General features: G+C 41.1%; 3 protein-coding genes across 6 annotated transcripts; 2 read left to right on the top strand and 1 right to left on the bottom strand.

The window, feature by feature from the left end:
- Positions 1 to 77: 77 nt before the first annotated feature.
- Positions 78 to 4,213, top strand: LOC121620890 (GDP-L-fucose synthase-like). 2 transcript variants are annotated; one of them, XM_041957139.1, is made up of 11 exons: positions 78 to 99; positions 586 to 721; positions 1,286 to 1,400; positions 1,563 to 1,691; positions 1,989 to 2,062; positions 2,505 to 2,638; positions 2,731 to 2,795; positions 2,943 to 3,009; positions 3,091 to 3,170; positions 3,771 to 3,870; positions 4,158 to 4,213. In XM_041957139.1, exons 1-11 carry the CDS (start codon positions 78 to 80, stop codon positions 4,211 to 4,213), a joined length of 978 nt encoding a protein of 325 aa, XP_041813073.1. The 2 variants fall into 2 exon arrangements, with proteins under 2 accessions (XP_041813073.1, XP_041813072.1); XM_041957138.1 differs by lacking the exon at positions 78 to 99 and having other exon boundaries at positions 567 to 721.
- Positions 4,214 to 5,777: 1,564 nt separating this feature from the next.
- gtf2f1 (general transcription factor IIF, polypeptide 1) lies at positions 5,778 to 10,244 on the bottom strand. Of its 3 annotated transcripts, none has more exons than XM_041957133.1 (14): positions 10,210 to 10,244; positions 9,763 to 9,827; positions 9,451 to 9,497; positions 8,897 to 8,969; positions 8,599 to 8,792; positions 8,188 to 8,358; positions 7,870 to 8,075; positions 7,615 to 7,756; positions 7,469 to 7,524; positions 7,121 to 7,252; positions 6,939 to 7,009; positions 6,707 to 6,848; positions 6,466 to 6,604; positions 5,778 to 6,368 (listed from the first exon to the last, which is right to left on the bottom strand). In XM_041957133.1, the coding sequence occupies exons 2-14, from the start codon at positions 9,772 to 9,774 to the stop codon at positions 6,164 to 6,166; spliced, it is 1,590 nt and encodes a 529-aa protein (XP_041813067.1). In that variant the 5' UTR covers positions 9,775 to 9,827; positions 10,210 to 10,244; the 3' UTR covers positions 5,778 to 6,163. The 3 variants fall into 3 exon arrangements, with proteins under 3 accessions (XP_041813067.1, XP_041813068.1, XP_041813069.1); XM_041957134.1 differs by having other exon boundaries at positions 9,763 to 9,823; positions 10,210 to 10,235; XM_041957135.1 differs by lacking the exon at positions 10,210 to 10,244 and adding an exon at positions 10,099 to 10,180.
- Positions 10,245 to 14,642: 4,398 nt separating this feature from the next.
- On the top strand, positions 14,643 to 21,876 carry LOC121620428 (adhesion G protein-coupled receptor E1-like). The gene is made up of 16 exons (XM_041956467.1): positions 14,643 to 14,706; positions 14,941 to 15,087; positions 15,721 to 15,861; positions 15,985 to 16,131; positions 16,214 to 16,360; positions 16,469 to 16,506; positions 16,882 to 16,962; positions 17,805 to 17,834; positions 17,955 to 18,117; positions 18,205 to 18,318; positions 19,495 to 19,670; positions 19,767 to 19,964; positions 20,062 to 20,265; positions 20,393 to 20,632; positions 20,738 to 20,802; positions 21,693 to 21,876. Exons 1-16 carry the CDS (start codon positions 14,643 to 14,645, stop codon positions 21,874 to 21,876), a joined length of 2,139 nt encoding a protein of 712 aa, XP_041812401.1.
- Positions 21,877 to 24,219: the final 2,343 nt, after the last annotated feature.

The raw sequence follows: 24,219 nt of genomic DNA, 5'->3' as shown, positions 1-24,219 counted from the left end.
TGAAAGTTTGACTTTCTTTGTGCACTAATCCACATTTATGCATATTTCCAATTATAAATTTAAGTCTAAAGTACATTATGACAAGTAGAGTAGGTCATTGTCTGTGACAGAAGAGTAACGCAGTGTTGCAGTGAGGTGCTGATCATCACACACTCTGGCTCCGTGTGCAAATGTGTGACGTTTCTACTCTCAAGCAGCTCATCTACTCCACGAGTCAGAGGGCAGAGACATGTAAGCAGGAGGAGTCACAGATGACCTCACAAACATAAACCCTGTTCATCACTCCAAAGTGAAGTGGGGACAAGCTGAAACAATACTTTGCATACAAAAGTACTTGTTAGACAGGACTGCCTACAGGTAGGCAACCCCAAGTTAGGCAAACACCCTCCAGTGATGTCCACACTCACTTCAGCCCTCTAACACAGTAGGTAAGAAACATGAAGGCACTGGAAATGTGATACTTTTGTTACCTGTATGAATGCAATGTATTCATGTTGGTTAGATTTAGCCTCTATTCTGTGTAATTTCCACTCTGTCACTCTTTCAAGCCAGCCTGGATAAATAAGATGGGGTCAGAGATCAAAGCGGGGCCAATGCGTGTGCTGGTGACTGGTGGGTCTGGGTTGGTGGGCAAAGCCATTGAGCATGTGGTGCAGAAGGAAGGTGGGAAACTAGAGGGAGAAGAATGGATCTTCCTCTCCATGAAAGATGCTGATCTTGTGTAAGTTGCTGCAATCATACTCTTTTAATGTCTTTTAAATGTGCCTGCAAATAGATTAGAAAAATACAATTGATGTCCCAGAGTTAGGAAGTTTAAAAAAATCCACTAATAATAATGAAGAATGTGTGGATGAGAAGAAGTTGTTTTTTTTTCTCCAACATGCTGCCACACTGTATCTGCTTTGCTGCTGCCTGGCAGTCTACATCGCTGCTTCCGCCACCTCATATTTTGTGTTTTCTATGCTGAGATGGGGTGTTGTCTGTCTGTGTCTTTCTTGTCTGTTTTGCGCCAGCTGGAAGAAACATCATGCAATTAAAAAGCTATGATGGCAAAGTGGGACTAACTGTACAACCACTGCATTCATTAAATTGATAAAAGGTAAAAAAAAAAGAAAAGAAATGCTGAGCGTGTATGCTTGTACCACAGGAGTTGGTAAGAGAGTTATAATTTATTTTACCAAGTGAGCACAGGGATTCAAACAGGTTGCAAAGTCCCTTTTCAAACCTGCACGTTTTTACAATCCCTGTCCAATTTTAAACAACTGTGGTGTTAAAACATGAACAGAGATGCTGGGCAGACGAGAGCTGTGTTCGAGAAGTATCGCCCCACCCATGTCATCCACCTGGCTGCAAAAGTCGGAGGACTCTATCTACACATGAGGGAGAACCTGCAGTTTCTGGTGAGATAATGCTGCCGTATACTGCTTTAGTGATCCACCACAGCCCTTGAAAATGCACATTGAAATGGTGGTATTTTAACCCTATAAGAGGTGTCCATGGAATATTTCTACACTGTCTTCTAACTGTAATGGCCAGTCAGTGACAGTCTGGCACCTCCACAGAGGGACAACATCAAAATCAATGACAATGTCCTGCAAACGGCCCACGAGATGGGCATCACCAAGGTTGTGTCTTGCCTGTCCAGCTGTATCTTCCCTGACAAAACCACATACCCCATTGATGAGACCATGGTAAGCTTTTTATTCTCTTTTTTTTTTAAAAAGAAAAACCTTTATTTGAAAGTGAATGCTCTTTTTTAACTACACCCTGTCTGTATACTTATTTTTACGTTGTTTTAAGGTTATTTTCAGGAAGGTTTATGGGTTATTTGTTGGAAAGCCTTTGGCAATGCTGAAAATAATAGAAAAAAGTGGTATTGCCAAACTGTGAATTAAGAAAAATAAATTAAATATAGGGACTGTACTGGTCAGGGCACAGTGTTGCAACTGGTTTAACTTTATCTGCACTGCAATTCCCCACTCTGATAGATACACGACGGACCACCTCACGACTCTAATTTTGGATACTCGCATGCTAAAAGGATGATTGACGTTCAGAACAGGTGAGCTTTGCAATGCAAACAGGGGTGTTTGGTGTGGGCATGCAGGTGAATCTGCCATACATCCACCCTCAACAAAGGGCTGCTGAGGTAGCACCTGATCAGGCAAGTGGTTCCTATTCTGTCTTTTGTCACTTGTATTTAACTTGTGGCTGCGCCTTCATGCCTAAATACAATCCACGGCTGTGTAACTGTGAAAACATTCATAATCGATTGTGCCCAACTGGTGTGCATTTTTTGACCAGTGCAATTTGTGAACGTCATAAAGAAAAAAATGGGCTCTGGGAGGGATCAAGACACAAAGATCCATGACACAAAGACTTACAACTCTTTGTATGTTTACTGTGGGGGGGTTTAAGAGTGAAACACTGACAATGACAAACATGACCTCCTGCAGACCTTTGTTAGAGTTCGTCTGATCACTCCTCTGTGTGTGTGTTGACAGGGCATACTTCCAGCAGCACGGCCGGCGTTACACAGCCGTCATCCCCACCAATGTGTTTGGTCCCTATGACAACTTCAGCACAGAAAATGGTCACGTGCTGTCAGCGCTCATTAACAAGACATACAAAGCCAAAAGTGATTAACTCTCCATACACACACACACACACACACACACAAACACACAAAACATAACTTGGTAACACAGTCTGTTTTCTTCTGTCTCATAGAGGAAGGGAGTCCTGTGAATGTATGTGGCTCCGGAGCTCCTAGAAGACAGTTCATCTATTCTCTGGTATGAAATCTGTGTGCTGCAAATAAAGTATATATTGCCCTTAGATTTTAGTGGATAGGTTTGGGCTGAATACATCTCTGAGTGTATTGAGATGAAATAAGTATGATGACATTCTCACGCTGACTCTGGATCTGTGGTTACTCTCAGGACTTGGGCCGTCTAATCATTTGGGTCCTGAGAGAATATGAAGAAGTTGACCCCATTATCCTCTCTGGTGGGTACAGCGCTGCGCTCAGAACATAGAGGCGCGGTCACATCTGTACAGTTTATCCCCTCACTGTTGATTTCTTTTCAGTGGGTGAAGAGGATGAGGTCTCAATCAAGGAGGCTGTGGACACGATAGCAGTCGCCCTGGACTTCAAAGGCAAAATACATGTATCCTTTCAACGACCTGCGATGATCCCACACCCTGTGCCCACAGACTGGTTTATCATATAGAGATGCGTATGCATCTATGGTTTTACTTCAGAGACTCTTCTGTGAACCTGGGACATACAGTGGAGGAGACCGGGGACAATGGCGCCATTTTTTTTTTTTTTTTTTACATTTTACTAAAACCAGTCATCTTTTGATATAAGAAACATCTGCTGCAAATCTACACTAACTAATAATAATAATACAGTTTATATATTTTCACTTATAAGTACAATACTATAATATTAAATTTAATGCAAGAAGTGAGAGTGTTACAACTGCCCCCCACAAAAACATGTCAAGGAAAAACTTCCTAAAATATGTGCACCTTACTGGAATCTTCATGAAAGCTTGGTTGGGCTATAAGATCTGTGGCTTGTCAAAACTCATTTTTTACAATGAAAATTATCTTTGTTCTTGAGCAGCTGCTTCCAGGGATGATTTATTTTTCCAAATAAATTCTTGTTTTTGTATTAATTCCAATTACACGTTGCTGCATGTGGCCTATTAAGATCAAAACCCACAGTTAAAATGTGGTCTCCCCTTGACCCCTGACATCAGTTTGACACCACCCTGTCTGATGGCCAGATGAGGAAGACAGCCAGCAATGGCAAGCTAAGAAGCTACCTCCCCGACTTCACCTTCACACCCCTTAAAGAAGGTCAGAATTCCCTGCACTCTACATCTTCCTGATAAATGAGCAGAGTGCTGCTGTTGTTTTTGCACTTGTCAAATCTACTAAAATCTATAAAATGCTTGATTTCATGTAACGGTGCAGCATACATGATAGCACAGAGACACCACAACAAACCCATGAGATCAACAACAAAACATGTTCTGTTCATGACAGTTTATGTGATAACACACTGAAAGTGATGGCTTTCAAGCGTGGTAGCTTGCACCCTCAGACCACTGAAAGTACTTGTTGTTATTTTTCTCTCCTTCTAGCTATAAAGATGACCTGTGACTGGTTCGTGGCCAACTATGACACTGCCCGCACATGAAGTGACCAAACACTGAGCTGAAGGTCGACCCCGTTCTTTGGTCGTGGTTTCAAGCAGCAGCATCGTTGTGCAATATTAGTTTATTCAGTGTCAAACAATACTGCACATATTCTGCAGTACTCTGAAGCCTTCTTTTACTCTTTTAATCTCTGGAAGGGATTTCACATCAAGGTATTATTAGAGGGGTGATTTTAGCTACACTTTCCTAAACATCCAATGAAACTGTTGAGTTTTAGAAATAGCCTGAGAGATAATTACTTCATCTTCTATCATTTTCTATTCTGTATCTTTATTAATGCCTTTTAATATATTAAAAACCTGCATTCGCTAGTGTTTGTAGAATATTTTCTTAACAAAATGCTTGTTTATACTTATTCGCATTTGAATTACACATTATTATACAGCTTATACATCTGATTTTGTCAGGAAACTAGAAAAAGAAAGACTAACTTAAAAGAAACAGGTTGTAGTTTTAACCAAATTCACAGCTATATCAGTACATAAGATTGGTAATCAAAAATTAGAAATTTCAGGAGCCCATCGGTTTAAAAACTTTGTCTTTATATGGAGTTTGGCTGTTATTTTTCCACTGAGTACACTCTTCTTAACCTTGTCATTGATGAATGGTGGGTGGTTTGAAACAAGATAAAGGTAACTTTCTTTGCCATCAATAAATGGATATGCAGCCAGAAAACCTTTCTTTTTCCTTAACTTGATCAGGGGTTGCCCCTGTGATATACAGTGGGTCTGATGGTAAATCAATATTCAAAATGGAAAGTATTTCTGTATGAATCCCTTCCCAGCATAACATCAATTTTGAACAATCTCAGGAAATGTGTGTGATGTCTGACCTGTTTACAACCTTTCCAGCACAAATTTGTTTTACTTCTGTCATATTTTGATACAATCAATTTTAATTCTTTCCAGATTAATTCTTCCCATATTGGGTTATTAGTTATTTTATGTCCCCCTTCACACACACTTCAAGTTTCATCTTTGATAGTAACATTCATCCAGCGCCCACTCCTCTTTTATATCCAGAGTATTCCTTAGCATGCAAATGTAAATGTATATATATTAGTGGAAAAGACAATTTAATGCAAGATGTCAGAGTCTTACGATATACTCATTATCAAATTTTATTTTATTTTTTTAATTATTAAATAAAATAAGAATGTGGATAGGTGGGCACCCCTGTTTGGTCCCCCTCTGTACTTTAACCCAATTAATAAAATCACAATTTCAGTGAAACCCAAATATCTCAAATGTACATTCTAAATATAGCAGCTCTATTTGACCAAATGTTTCTCAGCATCTAAGATGTGTGCCACTGAGATTATATTCAGGGGCCGTTGAATGTTATTTAAACCCTGTCTACCAGGTATGGAACCCGTCTTTCAGTCATTGCTGTACTCGGTATCTTTACATCACTGACAGGCCTGTATGAAGAGATCAGTGCTTCTGACCATGTTTTAAGTGGGTCTTTGCCATTTGCCATTATTTTTTCTTTCATACCATGAAAACAAACTGCATATGACAGATGGGGCACAAAGAGAAAATCCTAACACAGCAGCATATTTGCCATTTTATTAGAAAAGTTTCTACCCAAGAAAAACAAGTTGAAGACTTTCTTCAATTATCAAGCTCTAAACTAACCCGTTTACACAGAGAGAAACCATACAGAGGACTGAGCTGCTTTCCACTCAGCATAAACAAGGTTTCTCTCATTTACTGTGAGATTTCAGACAATGAAATGCAAATTCAAGATGCTTAACAAAATACTTTTTGATAAATGCCTCCTGTGAAGGCAGTTTCAAACTCTGATCCTGTGGCATGTCACAACCTGGACGCAAAATCTCTCCTTCCTGTATACCCCAGGTTCACAAAAACACCCACATTTTTCACTTTCAGCCTCTTCTTCTCTCCTTCATCACCTCTCGTTTCGATTGGTTATTCAGTGAGGTAGAAGTGCATTTTGTCGTTCACGTTCTTGCGCTCCGGATTGAGGCGTTTCAGGATCTGTGCCAGCACGTTGACAGTCTGCTCACTGCTCAAACCTGTGCGCTTCGTCTGGAACTTCTTCAGCAGGTCTTTGGTGGTCATCGGTTTACGGATCAGGTACCGCCGGACCGCTTCCTCTGTTAGCTGCACATCGCTGTGGAGCAGAGGAAAATAAATGTTTTTACCCAGATAACAAAAACCCAGTCAAACTATTTCTGTTGAGGCTTAAAGGAAGACTGGTAACACCATACCTTGAGCTAGGAGTGGATTTGCCTGATGGGGGTTGAGGTGTACTCTTCCCAGAGGGAACAGGGCTCTGACTGCTGGGCTCCATCTTCAGCCTTTTGGCAGCTGGTGAGTCAGTGCTAGGACCCTGATTCTGTCTCTTACCTGTGGGGCGAGAGAGAGATTCAGCTGGAATGAACAACAAAAGAGGGACCTCAGGTTTCTCTAGGTGTACTGAATGTGGAGTTGTGTTGTATGAACACACACCTTGCTCTAGCTTGCTGGCAGCAGCACGGAGGGTATTGGAGGTGGAGACAGAGTCTATGGATGGTGTCCCGGGGCGACTGCCAGTCCTGGAGCTGCCTGCAGAGCCACGCCCTCCTCCACGTTTAGGCGGCGTGCGCTTCTTCTGAGAGAGGGACGGAAAGACAGATGCTTGAGAAAAACACTGAAAACATGGAAATACAGAACCACACACACACACACACACACACATCACCATGAACAGAGCGGAGGCCGTCTCTCCCTCGATGTCGCTGTCATCTGAGCTGTCCGACTCGCCGCTGCTGTCTGTGACACAAATCCATACAACTCAAATTAAACAGGTGGTCACATCACTGAACGCGGCTCGTGTCTGTGAAGACCTCAGTCAAGCGTGTATATCGTCATCTGTCTCTGTACCTTTTTTCTTCTTCTTTTCCATTTGGACCGGGGTTTTCTTTCCTTCCTCTTCTTCTTCTTCTTCTTTTGCTTCCTCGTCATTCTGCTTCTCCTCCTCGCTCTCTTCCTCGCTTTCAGACGCCTCATCAATTCCTGTAAAGGACGAATTGGAAGGAAAACCAATACCAAGAGACACTGATCATTCATCCAGTTAAGCCGATAAGTCAAGCCAAATTATTACTTGCCCAGTGATCATGCTCTGCATTTTATACACATACATATTATGCATTATATATGCAAACAATAATCTGTGTCTTTTCTACATTTAGTAACTAACAGGTCGGTAATGTTCACTGCAGATGGTCTGACCTTTAGGGTGGTCCTCTCCTTTACTGGGTTTTCCTTTTTCTGGCTCTTCGTCTGAGCTGCTTTTGGAAAGCAAAATAAACATAAACCAAACATGCATTGTAGGGTCCAAAAAGAGTCTTTGTGCACAGCAATGCAATTGATCTGACCTGCTTTCATCTGACATGTAATCCACCTCGAGACCCTCATAGTCGCCGTCATCGCTGTCCTCCAAGGCCTCGTCATTGCTCTTCTTCTTCTTCTTCTTTCCTTTCCCTGTCACTTTCTTCGCCTTAGTCTTTTTCTCTCCATCTGTCCAATAAAGAGAGGTGTGGAAAAAAGCAAATGACACGATGACATGACATGGCTGATAACTTGCAGGTTTGTGACGTCATCGAGTCCTCATCCCAGTTCTCTCTCCTTACCATCCCCCATACTGCTGTCGCTGTCATCGCTGCTCATCTCCAGGTCGTCTTCCAGGTCGTGAATACGTAGGTCGCCCCCTCTCCCACCCGCCTTCTTTTTCTTCTTCCCCGACTTTTCAGCCTCATCTTCCTCATCCTCACCACGCTCCTGCTCCCTGAAACGTCTCTGAAGCATGATGCTGAAGTGATTCACCACCTTGTTCCTTCTGTAAAAGGAAACACGTCTGACAGTAAGTGTCTGACACAGCTAGACATCTTGCGTAAACTAAAAACTTTTTTCTCCTTCACAACATCCCTCTCAGTTCCACCCTTTCTCACCTGCCCCACTCCTCCTCAGCCTCCTCGGCAGTGAGAGTTCGGTGCTTGGCCAGTGGGGTGAAGTTGTACCAGCCATGTACAGGGAAGGCCTCAAAAGCTCCATCAGGACACTGTGTAAAGATGTAGTAGGATGCATTTTCTGTAACACCGCCCTTCTTTTGACCTTTGAACCTGACAGAAACATGTACACAGACAGAGGGAGAGCGTATTGAAAATACCTGCATATATTTCTAAAAATGTCGGTATTGTGAACGGACTTTGTGTAAAGAATAACTCACATACAAAAACATGTCAGTTTCAACTACATCATAAGTATATATGTGTTCCCTCTGGATGTAGACAGCTTCACAAAGGGATATGTTAGTGAAAAGGACAGTGGAGCAGAGTGTAGAGAAGTGTCCCTCTCCCCACCTCTTGCCGGCCTTGCCGTTGACCTTGAGGATCCAGGGCTGATCCTCCACTTTGAACTCGCGTGTCACAATACCAAACTTCTTCCGCCGCGCTTCCTCACGCTGCTTTTTGCCGAACTCACTCCCAGCTGCGCCTTCCTGCGTCTCTTCCTCCCCATATATCCGCCGAGCACTCATGTCTCTTTCCATACGAGCCTGAGATGGGAGAGGGAGACGTTAAGAATTGTAAAACTGAAAGATGGCCGCCGAGCGCAGCTTAGACCATCAGCCATGTATAGACACACTGACATGAAGCCCACCTGTGTCCAGGATGAACAGTTGACTCTGTCTCCTGCATTGAAAGCCATGATGTTGTACTTCTTGCTGGTGTTTCTATGTAACAGACAAACAGAAACACGTTCAAAAAGCCATTACCTTCACCTGCTTGTTCCTATAGAGAGTCACAGGAATAGTGGCCCGATCACACAATCGATCACTTAGTGCAGATAAACAAATATATTCACATTAACCACATTAACACTTAAACAATCCATCATGCTGTGTACTAAGTCCATGTCTATTTGTAAAGGCAGATTTCAGCATTTGCATCAGTGTAAATGGCATCAAAAAGTTTGGGACACGTACACACAATCAAAACCTGTCAAATCAAGTAAATTTCCTTTGACAAGATTACTTCCACGTGATCAGTTCCTTTAGAAAACCCATGTGAATACAGAGGTAGTCAACATGCCTGCCAGAGATGGATTTTTTTTTTTAATTGCCTATTTCTCCCACACCACAAAATGACAAGTAATAATGTTTGCCCAGCTTGTCCTTTACTGTGGATGTCTGCATTTAAGACCATGATACTCACTTGGGGACTCGCACAGTGTATTCTGTGGCTGAGGAACTGCTGCTCCCCTACGTGACAAACAGATTCAGAGGATTTCTGTTAGAGGACTCATCTGTAAGGTCATTTGAAGGATATCAAACCTCATCAGTGTGCTGTGCTGTGTGATAGGCTGAGCAACAAAAAAAATAATGCTGTTCACATGACATGCGAAGTTCATGCAGTATAGTTAGCTTGTCATAAGTTTACAGCAGTGCACATGCACAGGACCAGGCTTCATTTACAGTGGAAAAAAGGCAGATTTCTGTAGTAGTTGACAGAAGAGTGAAAACTTACCAGCGAAGTCATTATTGATCGCCTCTTGGGATTTTCTCACCACATCAACAGCTGCTTCAGGCTAGCTGGGCACAAGATTAAAGAGAAAGCTTTGCGTTAATAACGAGCTTAACCCAGTTACAGAAAGGAAAAAACTGGATTCCTGTTTCCAAAAATTGATAAGGAAACAGTCAGGAAACTCAAAATAGGAATTGATAATGTTCTTCACAAGACGGAATTTTGTCAAAAGCTCTGTACTGTATGTTAGCAGCTGATGCTAATATAAACAGCAACAAATCATTTAGAAGCTCGTCTATAGCTGCTGCTAACCGTTACTAGGATAATCTTTAAACTCACATAGCGTTTATGTCAAATGAAGGTACAAGTTGTGCACACAGAAATGTATGGTATTAACACATTAAACAAAAATGCTTGTATAATTTGTATGAAACATCTTCACGAATTTACCGGTGCGCGCACTCCTCACGTACTTGTTCCGTTGCTTTACATGGTCGACAGGAAACTTCGAGTAGAAATAATGGTTCCTAGCAACCTGCTCCATCCTTATTTCCCTGCTTTCTAGCCAGCTTTACTGTGCTTACGAAAAAATATAAAATTGTGACCACTACAGAGCAATGAACACGCGCATTTTAAAATTGATGACTGATTTCGTTTCTAATTGCTGTAGTCTAGTGACTGTATTTTGAAAGGACTCAGCGGAAGTATCGTAATGCTATCATGTCTGTCTTAACTGTGTCATAGACGTCCAACAGAGTCAAACGGCCACTACATCTTTTCATCCTCAAATACTTGATGCTCTCGTAATGATGTAGTTACTAAATGTGACTGCTACAGGGCAGCTCGCTCGTGATTTTAAAATATAGTAAAGAGAGGTAAAGAGAAAAAGACTAGATACAGCTACCTGTCGGCAGCTCTACAAACGATTCTAAGTTGCTTCATAAGTTGTTGTGCCGGTTGAAGGGAGTGTTTACTTCCCTCTTGTGGTCACTGGCAGGAACTACAACACCACGTTTGTCAGACGAAACGCAAACGTAGACACAGTAACATATTGATACTTACGACGAATATGCTCAAAGTAACAAACAGAAATAATTCGAAAGGAAGTAAAATAACGGCGAAAATAATAATAATTGGAAAATACTCTCACCTGACCAACAGGGGTAGCTCCTCTGTGCTGGCGCATCTGCTGAGAATAACATTGGCACAGTCAGTGCTACCAAAACGCAGCATGCCTCCATCTGTCACGTGACGCTAGCACTTGCAAATGGTAGTGGTCCCACAATAGTCTCCCGTCAGCCCAGATGCTAGATAATTTCCATAATTTCTGTTATTGTTTTCTGATTGCTTCCGTTTAGATAATTTATTTTGAAAGCAGTCACCGTAAGCGTCAGTACACCGTCATGTCTTCACAGACGCTGCCTTCACTAACTGAACGTTCTGCGGGTCCGCCCTGTGACCAGTAGAGGGCGTTCAAGCTTATGCTTCGCATCCAGCTCAAACCTAGCATCTAGGCACTTATTTATTGTGAATGGTGGGTTTTCATCGCCCCCTAGTGGTCACAGTATGGAACAGCAATATATTAAATCTGTCAAAACAACGTCAATACATAACTATAGTATATTACACTTCCGGTGCATACTTTCAAAACTAGTAACAAAACTGAAGCAATTAGAAAGATTAGGTCTTTTGATAGAAATCGCGACAGCTTGATTCCAATTTATTGTTGTGTGTTCTAGTACTTTCTAAGTTTTAAGGAAAATTGTGTTTCTTTCTGACTATCTTCTTACCGTATGAATTCACGTGAACTTACAGCTAACTTTAGCTACCCCTGCCTGTCTCTCTGCCAATATGGCGACAGGAGAGCAAACAGTTCACAAAATAAGGTTGACTATGACACTGTTAGATATAAGAAGGAAAAGGGTGAACTATCTCTTAACGTGTGTTAATATTACAAATACTGATGTTTGTTGTTTGCGGTAATCACCACACTCATAATTACTTGTACATATTTATATGAACTATTGCATTATTTAATTCGAAGTAGTCGCAGTTCCTCACTGTGACCACTGGATGGCGATGAACACTAATGAATCTAAATTCTCAGCTCATCAGGCCAGCCCAAAATAGTGTGAAGGCAGACATAAGCAACGCTCGCATTTCCGGTGAAAACTTTTAACATAACTGTCTCTCTCATCCTGTATGGAAGTGGAAGTGGAGAAAACTTCAAAAAAAGTTGTATTTTTTTTGTTATTTGAATACGTCACATGGCGTGGTTGTTTTGTAATAAACATGGTTCAGAAATGAATACACATACTGCTAGTATTAGTTCTAACTATCAATACCTGTATATATTTTTCCATGCTTGTTTTTACCATGTTGTCAGATTCTCTTTTGTGTTTTTGGTAATATCCTGTGGCATGTGATATCATTTTGCTGCTTATGTAATTAATTAATCCATTCAGAATATGGGGATGGGGATGGCCACTGTTGATCTTCCCAAATGTGCTAAATAATGTGTTTTACACAAAATGCCTGAATCCTTCCTTGTGTATTAGTCATGATCTATTGCAGGATTTAAACAGGATGTTAAAATTGAAGTAAACAAGTAAAAAAGATATTTGGAGTTTGATGTAAAATCTGCTAGCTATAATTGTTCTTCCTTAAAAACGTCAGTCTTTTGTCTCCATTTGTGTTTGCAGGGATTTGTTCGTGATTTACTTAGATGCATCAGCATGTTACAGTTTTACAAGACAAATTTTCCTGACAGGTGAACCGTGCTCTCTCTGCCTCCTGAGGTGGTTCACTCACACTATGACCAAAGCTGCAAAGCACACATTTTTGCATTGTATTTTCCAACATCCAACACCTGCAAACAGTGACACACTGACACATGAAAACTGTTTAGTCAATGCCAAACACAAATCGTAACATCCAAGGATGTTCAAGCTGTGATCTCTTAGTCTGAATGCATGTCGACTTTGCCCATCAACATCACTCACAACAAGAACATGAATACCATATAAACATTCTGCTAATGATCACGAGGCAACGCCAACATAATAAATGCATTATTCCCACCACAGCAACACATAATGATTGGAATCCAATGCCCCCCAATTTAAAAAAAAATAAAATAAAATACAGGGTTGTTAAAAAATCAACTTCACCGTGGTTATACAGGACATCTGTTGGCTTGAAAGAAAGGATGCTGTACACAATCACTGACACTTTTGAGAACACATCACAGTGTGCAATGAAAAAAAAGCCCTCGAGGTATATTCACCTCAACATTTGTTCATTCAGTCTCTGTAAACAAACATTCATTTTTCACAGTAAAGCTCAGTAGCTTGTCTTTCCGTTGAAACTGGAACTTTCTCACTCTCAGTGAGCACATTCAATATGAAAAAATTATGTTATTCTTAATTCTTTTCAGTATGTGGAGAACATTTGGGGCGATCCTCTTGTAGCTGAAGAGAGAGTGAATTTTCAGACTTACGTAAATGCACTGCAGAGCCCTGTACCCTCCTCATGTCTTAACTTAAGCTACTTAAGCCTTTGCATCACATGTAAGTGAATTTGCATTGGTGTCAAACCTTGTAAAAACAGTTTTTGGATGCTATGGAAATTTTCGAAATACATTTATATTAAGCTTAATCAGTGATGGTTGGTGTTTTGTGGACTGGGACCTGTTCATGATGAACTGCTGGGTCTTTCTGCTTCTCCTGGGTGAGTTAATTCAGGCTTCATACATTTGTTAATGTGTGAAAATGAATTATTACACTAAGTTAGAGAGCAGTGCTTACCTTCACCTAGTATAACCTCGCTAAGGCAGCACATCTGGATTCACATCTGCATCTAGAGTGACACAGTTAAGATACATGTGCCTTTTATTCTTCGAACCAAACAATATGATCCCAAATGAAATACAAGCATTTTAAACAACAAAATGTTGTTTTAATGTACAGTTTGTTGTAATCTAGGTTTTTACATGCCTTTTATGAATACATCTGTCTATCATCTGCAGCATCAGCACCAGTTCAGCAGAGCTAACTTACATAATAGTCTTGCAAATATTTAGCTCACATGCAGTCCTTTATCAGATTATTAGAATCACTGAAAGTTGCGATGCAAATTCAGTGCATGCATTATGATGAATAGTATACTTTGTTAACAACGGAAAGCTATCAACGAACAACAACTCCTCTTTGTCTTTGGGCTTTGTAGGTTCGCTCTTCATCGCTGGCCATTGTATTTTTCCTCTTGGTATGGATGATGCTCACGTGTACACATCAGATTCTCATTCCAGGCTGTTCATTATTATTAACGCACTGCATGTTTCACTCCATGCAGGTTCCTGTGATGGATACATGAACAGGACCGAACCATGGCGCAACTACTTATTTAGATCATCGTCCTTTCCCGACTACCCAAAGGATGATGCACATCTGACAAACAAGTGGTGGCGCTTCACAGGGATTGGTGGGGACAGAATCACAAAACCCTGCTTTGGAGGCCCTATTGGTGGTTTCAAACACTCCATTCGTGTTCCATTCCCAGAACCAGACACTGAATCTTCAGATCCAACAACAGGAATTGCAAGTGCTGATGTTTCAGTGTGTGGTGCTTATGTTTTTGAAATGGCAGTGACCCTTTGTCCTGGAGGGTTCTACATATATAAACCATCAAGTCACCCATACAGCGGTTCGGGTTACACAACCTGTAAGGAATGATTACTCATTGCCATCCAATGACATCCACTCAATGATGTGCTGCTAACTGCAGTTAAAAAGGCCTGCTTTCATCTTTACAGCGTGAGTGTGGTTTGTGTGTTTGTTCCTGTGTGTGTGTGTGTTTTCTCTGTGTAGATCATTCTAACTGTAATGCAGACTCCTGTGGACCACTTGCTCAGTGTGCAGTTAGCGGAGGCTGTATTTGTGTTCGTGGGTATGAAATCCCCCGAACACACCTACCCACTCCAGATTCATATGGTTGCGTTGGTAAGTGCATTTTTATTTCATCTGAACTGTAATCACAATGCGACTTATAAATGCCTCTTTTTTTTGTTTTGTTTTGCTGAAAGTATATTAACAAGCTTCATGTACACTCCTTCTGTGCTTTCTAAGCATGTAGCTACTGTGTTTCTCACCTTAAACTCTTGTTTGTGATGTATCTTGTCAGACATAGATGAGTGCCAGAGGATTAAGGGACCTTGTGTCCCTCACTCCAGGTGTATCAACAGCATTGGGTCATACTTCTGTCTGTGTGTGGCTGGATTCAGGGCAACAGATCCAGCATTACATCCTGGATGGTCCAACCCATGTGAAGGTACCATTATAAAGGACTTATTACGGGTAGGGCTATCAAGGGTTACGGTTAGGTTATTAAGATTGTAATTCATGTACAACAACTTCCTTTCTTGCTGTCAATAAGCAGTAATGAAGAGGTTATCGATAGAAAACTATTAGTTAATGGCCTAGCAGTTGTAGAATATGGTCATGCAGAATAAGGCATTAATAAGTGCTTTATAGTGATTAATAAATATATGTGTTGCTAATGTGTATGCTAATAAGCAAGCAGGTAATGGTGAATATGTATACCTTAATATAAAGGGTTACTTGATTTTTTTATTGAAGAAAACATAAATAAATGCATTGCATTTGTGCCATTGTTTTACCTCATTGTTGCTGCTATGCAATCAAACTATCATCAGGTAACTGATGCAGATATATCCTTCAGATTTTCACTGTACAATCACTGAGCACTGATTCAGCGTCGTCTTTACTACACACTTGTAGTAACACTACTACACACATAGTAACTCCCACTAAAAAACAAGTAATAACAATGTTGGAGTAAATTTTGTTGAACTCCTGCTTTGGTGCTTTTATTCTGGAGTAAAACAACCATTTATTTTTGTAAATCTATAATTTCATGCCAATTGCTTTTACTGTTCTTCAGATATTGATGAATGTCTCAGCTCTGTCTGTGGCCCTGACTCTGATTGCACCAACACACTTGGCGCGTATATCTGCGCATGTCAGCTGGGCTACACACCAACTCAGCCGAACCAGGAACCCAGCGACACCAACATCTGTATTGGTATTTGAACTGATGCTTTTCAGATGTAACTTGTTAATTGCAACTTGGTGTAACACAAGTCAAGAGTCATGCACAAAGCTGTCTGAGTTTATTGTTTCAGTTGTGCGTCTTGCATTTTTACAGATGTTGATGAGTGTGTCAAAGATGCGACCATATGCGGTCCTGATGCCAACTGCACAAATTCAGTCGGATCTTACATTTGCACCTGCTTTCCTGGTTATCGACTGAACAGCACGGACGTGATAGCCAGCGTCGCTAACCCATGCACAGGTGCGTGAACGTCTTCACTGCTTGTGCGGCCTTTGATTTTGCTCCTGTATATTTTACGACTGTGTGTCTTCTCTCTCTACAGACATAGATGAGTGCAGTGAGACCCCTGATTTATGTGGCAAACAAACCGTGTGCACTAATGGGGCGGGGACCTTCTACTGTTCTTGTCCTGATGGATTCTTCCCTTCAACTGGAATCGTGTGGACGTTAGGGGTCTCAGTCTGTAAAAGTGAGCTTAGGATGCAGTTACAGCATATACAGTTCACTGCAATATCCCCATGTGCTGAATGACTCGTGTGTGATTGTCTTGTCATTTTCTTCTCCACCGACTCAACAGGTCTTCCGGTGATTCTAGATGAGATAAAACCCTCAAAGGTAAATATTGACAGCAGAGAATAGAATTAGAATAATTTCGACAATTTTTCAGATAAGAAGACATAGGGTAACAGCCACAATATATATATAAAAAAGCACCAACACATGCATGTCGTAAGCTTTGGTTAGACTCAAGATCAAGTTTCAGGTTAGTTAGCCCGACAAGTCACTCACGCCTCATTAAATCTGTTACTTGGCAACAGCGGCACCTTCACTAAACAACAACACTTGTAATTTGAGTAGGCGGAGGTGAAAATTTTGCACAAATATCAATATGATTTGCCAAAACATATCAAAGTTTGACTCTTACACACTGTTACCTGCACTTCAGCTTATAACATTAAAGCTGTGGTTACGTTTGTGTGTTTGCTGCAGGGCCAGACTAAAGGGAGAGCTTTTCTTGAAAACATGGACCAGCAACTGAAGGACAATCCAGGCATCGTCTTATCAGAACTGGTGGGTAGAGAACAGAGAGCGGCGGCTCTCTCTGAGAAACCTATTAAAAATACAAAACGTGTTTGTTTCCATGATAGATCATGGCTGCAATAATGATCTCTACAGAGGGTTGTGTTATTAGTATTTGATTAGTATCTGCTGTTATACATGGTTGGATGCTCTCATACTAAAAACTGTCTATATGAATAATTGAGAAGGAGTCAATTTTGACTGGCTTCATTAAGATAAGGAGCTCTATGCTTGAACACTTGAACACACACTGTTACACTGGTTCAGTAAAGGCATACTATGCAGGATTTTCCTAAAAAACAAGTTCTAGACCCATACAAAAGTAAGCGTGTGACTGTCTATGTATCTGCAGAGATCCTGCCCTCTACCTGGATTTTATTATTTTCTTAGTATTTTGCTGAGGTCAGGACATTTGGGCAGCCAATAAGAGCGCACAGGTGACGTCAGGCCTCTAAAAACGTTGCATCCAGGTTACATCGCTGTGTCGGTTTCTCTCCTCTGCTCTCTCTCTCTCTCACACACAAAGAGAAACAAACAGAAAATAATGTTTTATTTCTCTAATTCACTGTTTTGGTCTTGCCAGTGCTGCTCCCGCTATTCATTCACTCTATAGCTTGCTCGACCACCACTGCTCTCTCTATCGCTCATTAAGCCAGAGAAGGGAGGGACCAGTTTTGAAAGATGTTTTTACAAATCCTGAGTGGTAGAAGTGTCTATATCTAGTTTTACATGAACTGGAAATTAATTCAGCATCGGTGTGATGCAAGTTATCTGTGGACGACACTGTACTGCATGTGCATAATTCCCTCCCTCTTTCTCTGTTTTCTCCACAGACTGTGGCAAACTGCCTCTCCGCATCTATGGTACGTGTTCCATAAATAACCTGCGTTGCTGTAACTGTGAAGTCTTTTGAGGATGCCTTAATCCTACTTTGTATTTGCCTCAGCAGGCAGGTCAGGTTATTCACATATGGATTCTTGCAGGAAGTGTCAGGTGTTGGACCACGCGCCAGTCCAAACAAGTTGACTAGTGATGGTGATGCAGAGACTGGCAGTGTGATCCTGGGCAATTTAGACCGTTTAGTGTCTGCAATGGTGCAGCCAGGTCTGAACCAAGGCAAGAAAACCGTGAGGAATCCTACAGTGGGTAAGATAGGTTCATCTTAGTTTATTGTGGACATTTACTGTATGTCAACAATGTGGATATAAAATCAAACTGTTATCTGTGTGTTAGATTTAAGTCTTGAAACTATTGGGCCTGGAAGCCACGATGCAGGGAGCTCTTCTCTGTTAGCCAATGGAAACATCATGGACATTAACCTGCAAAGTCTGGCCAAAAATAACAATGGTGAGAAAACGATGGTGTTAAGTATAACTATTTTTTGTAAAGAATCATGGCAGTAATTTTGCATCGCCAACAGCCCTTCCTAACCAGAATAAAGCATCTGTATACAGTAGGTTATCCATGCAAACAGGTTATTACGACCCATAATTACATTAATTGTGAAGTTGCGACCTCTAGTGGTTGTAGTAATTTTACGGGAGCAAAGGAGTAAGTCAGGTGTAGCATAAATAGCAAGAAAGTCTGCACATGGAGGAGATGAGGTGGTTGGATGGCTCAAACAAACACAGGACTGTTCATGTGCTGCGTGAAACCAAAAGTCAGTGCCGACTTATTTTAACTTAAGTAATGCAACTTCATTTACATCATGTCACAGTGATGTTAACCCAAACCATTATCTTTTCATACACCTAACCAAGTCTTTTTGGTGCCTAAATCCAAGCAAACTCAGATATGTTTATATGAAATCAAGCTCAAATGAAGTTATGAGGTTTTTGACCAGTGAATGTCAAGATACAATAATGTAATTAATTACATTATCATCAAGTTCATCTAAGCTTTGTGTGGGCTCAGTTTTTCCTCTTGTGTCTTGTTATAAAAGCTTAAGTGCTATGAACAGGCTATTGTAGACAGTATTGGAAGTGAAATGCTAGACTAAACTGCACTCCAACCCAGTGTTCACCACCGTCTCTTGAGTCAATACTGCTCCCCACTGGAGGGTGTACAAAACTGAATCCCCTCGTCACTGTGTACCTTCAGCTCTGCTGTGTGCAGGACTTCGGTCAAGATGGAGGTGGGGTGGAGCTATAAGGTTTTTCCTACAGTTTGAGGATCCAGTGGAGTTATGGGATTTAGTTTTAAGCTCTTTTTAATACTTTCCATTGGTTAAATATTTGTAAAACCCACAGACAGACGTAGAACCTTTTACAGTGCACTCAGTTTTCATTCTTTGATTACAGTAAATCACCCTGCACAGACTTCAAATTTCTGTTGTCATTATGTTGCAAGTTGACTTTCATATAATAGCGAAACTGGATAAAATCAGTAACTGCATACGCAACAGGAAATGCACATTCACAAATTGAATACACAGTGCTGTGGAGGATGGCATCGTATGGTAGAGATGATGACTGTGATCAGCATTAACAAACGTCTGTTCTTGTATCATGTGGACACTCCCAGGTTCTGCAGCAGCTGCCTTTTTGACACTAAATGGGATGGAGAGCATTCTTAGCCATCAATACTTTAAAACAGTAAACATGACAGAGATGTACTCGGATGTTTTCACTGCAATCTTACCCTCAATGACCAACACCAACCTCACCGAGCCTGTCAACTTTACAGTCCAGCATAAGAAGGTGCTGCCCAATTTATATATCATCTACTTTTTAAGATACATGTATTTTATGATGCTGCTTTCAACATATCCAAACATCTCTCTCTGGTTTCATTAGACAGTACCAGAATCTGGTTTTGTGAACTGTGTGTACTGGGAGGACAAAACAGAGACAGAGACAGGAATGAGAACAGAAAGGACCAAGACCATGCGTTGGTCAGTAGAGGGCTGCTGGGTCGCATACACCAATGAAAACTACACAGTGTGCAGCTGCTCTCACCTCTCCACATTTGCCGTCATCATGCAGACAGGAGAGGTACGATAGATTTGTTCGTGAATGTGCGTTTGCTAATTCAGGATCCAGCGTCAGGTTGATCACAGTGTTTGTTTGCCTCTGCGTTGTGCCTTCTCAGCCTCCCCCAGAGGACCCCTTCCTCGAGTGGCTCAACCGAATGTGCGTGATTGTCGGGCTGTTCTTCTTTGCTCTGGCCATCTTCACCTTCCTCCTGTGTAGCTGGAACCCCAAGATCAACAACACAGCCCGTCTTCACCTGTGCCTCAACCTCGCCTTATCTCACCTGCTGCTGCTGTGGAATGACAGATATATTGCACATGAGGTGCAGTAAGATAAGATGCCGATTGTTGTTTTAGCTTTCAAACATACTTAGTGGAATCTCTCACGCATGTGTTAAACAAGACCCAAAATCATACTGGTTTTAAGATTCTCATCATGTGTCTCCACAGCTGTCCTGCACCGTCATGGCAGGCCTTCTCCACTTCTTAGTTGTTGCAAGTTTTGTGTGGATGCTGCTGGAGGCGCTACAGCTCCACCTGCTGGTCCGGAGGCTCTCCAAGGTGCAGGTGATCCAGAAAGATGGCCTCCCCAGGCCATTTCTCTACCTGATTGGCTATGGTGTTCCTTTTGTGATTGTGGGTATTTCTGCACTGGTGTATTCTGATGGATACGGTGCTACTGAGGCCGGGGTGTGAGTAGGACAAACAGTAACACATGCACTCCTTCACATTCTTGTGTATGTCTGATGTGCATGTAGGTTGAAATGATTGTTTATTTGTTTGATTGTGCTGCAGCTGCTGGCTCTCAACACAGCGCAGTTTCAACTGGGCTTTGACCGGTCCTGTGATTGTTATCCTCGGTGTGAGTATGCTGGATATTAGCAATTGCATCCTATCTATTTAGATGAAAATCCAGTCAGCTCAGCCTGGTGTGTTTTCTAACTGTAACTTATCTGGACCAAATTGATAAAATATCGCTGTTGGACATGTTGACTGTCTTGACACGCTGCTGGATTCACAGTGAAGACGAAATGAATGTGCTTCAATCCAAAGAAAAATGTGCCCCTATTCATTTTTGGACCTCTATTTATTCATTCTACACAAAGACACATTTATTTACATTGTGTTTTGAAGCTTTGGGGCATTCAATCGTTCGCAACTGGACCTCGTCAGGTCCAGTTGCGAACGATTGATTGCCCTAAAGCTTACAATGACCTGGATGAATGAGAATATTCACAGGCATTGTGTTTTGAAGGTTTGTGTGGAAGTCTTTTGTTTCTTTCTTTTTTGAAATATGCTATGTTCAATCTCAGCTCAGCCTCTGTGTCTCTTTTCCCTTTAAGCTTAATTGGATATTGTTCTGTGCAACTCTGTGGAGTCTCAGGCCCACCCTGGCCAACATGAAAAGTGATGTTTCTCAATCCAAAGACACCAGGTATTCTCTTTGCATGGAAATGACAAATATGAAATTTGTGTTGTTTGTGTTTGACTTGTTCAATAGAGCTGCTTGTTTCCAGGACTGTTGAAGGTGGCAATTCATACATAATATACACACAGGAACAATGTATCACAGTCTCCACATAACATTCATTTCAATGCATTTGAAATAGAGGAGACTAGAAATAGAGACACTGATAGAGGAAGTGTCAATATAATCAAAGTGTTGAAAATACTGCACACAGTAGCCGTCGATGTATAAAGAATTATACATTCTTTAGAAAAAAACGAATTAAATTCTCTCTTTTTACAGGTTGATTGTGTTCAAGATCGTGGCCCAGTTTGTCATACTGGGCTGTACCTGGATTCTGGGCCTGTACCAGACGAGTCTATTCTTCCAGGTCCTGTTTATATTTCTGAACTCCCAGCAGGGCACTTTCCTCTTCATCGTCCACTGTCTGCTCAACAAGGAGGTAGACTCTGACCCCGCTCTCTGATCTCTGATCCGTTCTCTATTCTGAGACCACAACTACTCACGTTTCTTTTGCCAGCATTTACACATAACTCCAGATGAAGTGCTATGTGTTGTATCTTCTAGGTCAGAGAGGAATACAAGAAATGGCTTTGCTGTGCTTTCACTAAGCAACAAGAAAGAGGATCTGTGGTGAGTTTTAATATCAAGACCATAATGCATGATATCAGCGAACACTTTGGTGAGTGTGTTTCACTGATCTGTGGCAAGTTTTCTGTCACATGTCTTGCTGGAATTGTGATTTGTGTCATGCATGAATTTCACTCCCACATTTAATGCTGTATAAAAAAGAATGTGAAAAATGTATTTTCACAGAAAGATGTGCCATCAGTCTCTGAGGACTTGGACAAAGCTGAAGAAGACTAATGTATGAAATGACGAAAGAGAGATGGAAGAAGCCTGGTCTACATTGTCTACCTTAGTCATTGTTGTTGTTGTGATTGCAGATGACAGGTCATCAAATGTACATGTGTATCTAGCTGTATCTACTATTATTCATTCTGTCATTTTCTGGTATCATCATTCAGTCATCAGCCATTATTATTGCAGTTGTTTTCCTAGTTCAGTGCAGTTTTTTCCCCCTTGTTTATGTAGGCCACTTGTTTCCTCATCTAGAAACATGAACTCTATGATTATCCACATGAGTGCATAGCTTTTCAATCACTAACCTCTGTGGTGCACAGATGCATATCTGTGACAGGGCTAACAGCTACTTTTTGTTTTTTAACTCAATGTAGCTCTGTGTTCATGTGAACATACCATAATCTAGTGACTGGGACCAAAGTTTCAAGACTGAGAGTGAAGAAGAGCGTAGAAGACTGTTCCTGACGTATACACAGTATTTTTTGTCAGCTCTCTATATATATTCTGTGTGCTTTGACTTTGTGTTTTTTTTTTGTTTTCAGTCCATAATAAACTTTTGTTGCCTCTGAGTTTTCCCAGTTTATTGAAATGTACAAAGTGTTTTGACAACACATCTTTTCCCATGGATTATAGGTGGGCTATATAGCTTTCATCTGTTAGCTAGTTAGAGTGGAGACTGAGACTGTTTTGTAACTATTTCTATAAAGCTATTCCTAAAATAACTTATAATATAATAGGCACCTTTCCTACAGCTTTTAAAACTGCTCTCATTAAACCACTGCTCAAAAAAAAAGACAATTTAGACAGGTCTGTCATCTCTAACTACAGACCAATCTCCAACCTGCCATTTCTGAGCTAGATTTTGGAAATTATTTTTTAAAACATCTTAATTACATGTATGTTAGACACCAGCTTGTGGATGACACTAACTCAAGACAAAACTGAGATCCTTGTTATTGGAGCAGAAAACTGAAAGGGAGAAACAGTCTGAACAACTAAATCTACTGACACTAAACACTAAGGAACAGGTCAGAAACCTTGGTGTTATCACTGACTCCGACCTAAATTTTGAACATCAAACTAACGTGACTAAAGTGTCATTCTAACATTTAGGGAACGTTTCCAGAGTCCAACCGTTTCTCTCCAGCCAGACACAGAAAAGTTAATCCATGCTTTTGCCACCAGCAGGCTGGACGACTATGTCGCTCTTCTGTCTGGTGTGTCGAGGAAAGCGATTGGTCAGTTTCAGCTCTCACAGAACGCAGCAGCACGTGTTCTGACGAAAACCAGACAGAAAGCCCACATTACTCCAACCTTAAAATCTTTACATTTGTTACCTGCTTGTCACATAATTCATTTTTAAAATTCTTTTATTAGTTTTTAAATCGCTGAATGGCTTTGCCCCCTCTGACCTGTCCGACACGGTTGATTGATATGTGCCTGCTAGGCCTCTTAGATCCCCTGACTCAAACCTCTTGATTGTTCAGAACTAATGGACAAGCAGAGGCAGTCTTTTTAATTATGCCCCCAAACTCTGGAACAGACTCGCTAAAGGTCTAAATCTAATTCTAAATCTATTGACACCTTTAAATGAAATCAACACAGCATATTCGCAGCATTAAAACGCTGCTTTATGAAACCGTGGTACCAAAGTTGCAAGCCTGGTACCCATCTGTAGCTTTTCTCCTCTTTACTTTACTTTTGCTTACAAACAGTGAAGCAGCCTTCAACAATGTGAGTCAGCGAATTTGCATAGTTTTTTACATTTGAATGAAACCTTTTAAAAACAATTTTTGGATGTTGCAAATTTTACATGGCAGAGTTCAGGCAGTCAGACCCGATCTGCAGATTTGACAAGTCATGATGAACTACTGTGCCTCGCCACTTCTCCTGGGTAAGTGAAATCTTTCTTTACCCATAGATGCTTGAAAAACTACAAACTCAT

This window comes from Chelmon rostratus, chromosome 17, assembly GCF_017976325.1.
Source record: "Chelmon rostratus isolate fCheRos1 chromosome 17, fCheRos1.pri, whole genome shotgun sequence".
NCBI lineage: Eukaryota > Metazoa > Chordata > Actinopteri > Chaetodontiformes > Chaetodontidae > Chelmon > Chelmon rostratus.
Note: the sequence above shows the minus strand (reverse complement) of the source record. Positions and strands in the feature narration are given on the sequence as shown.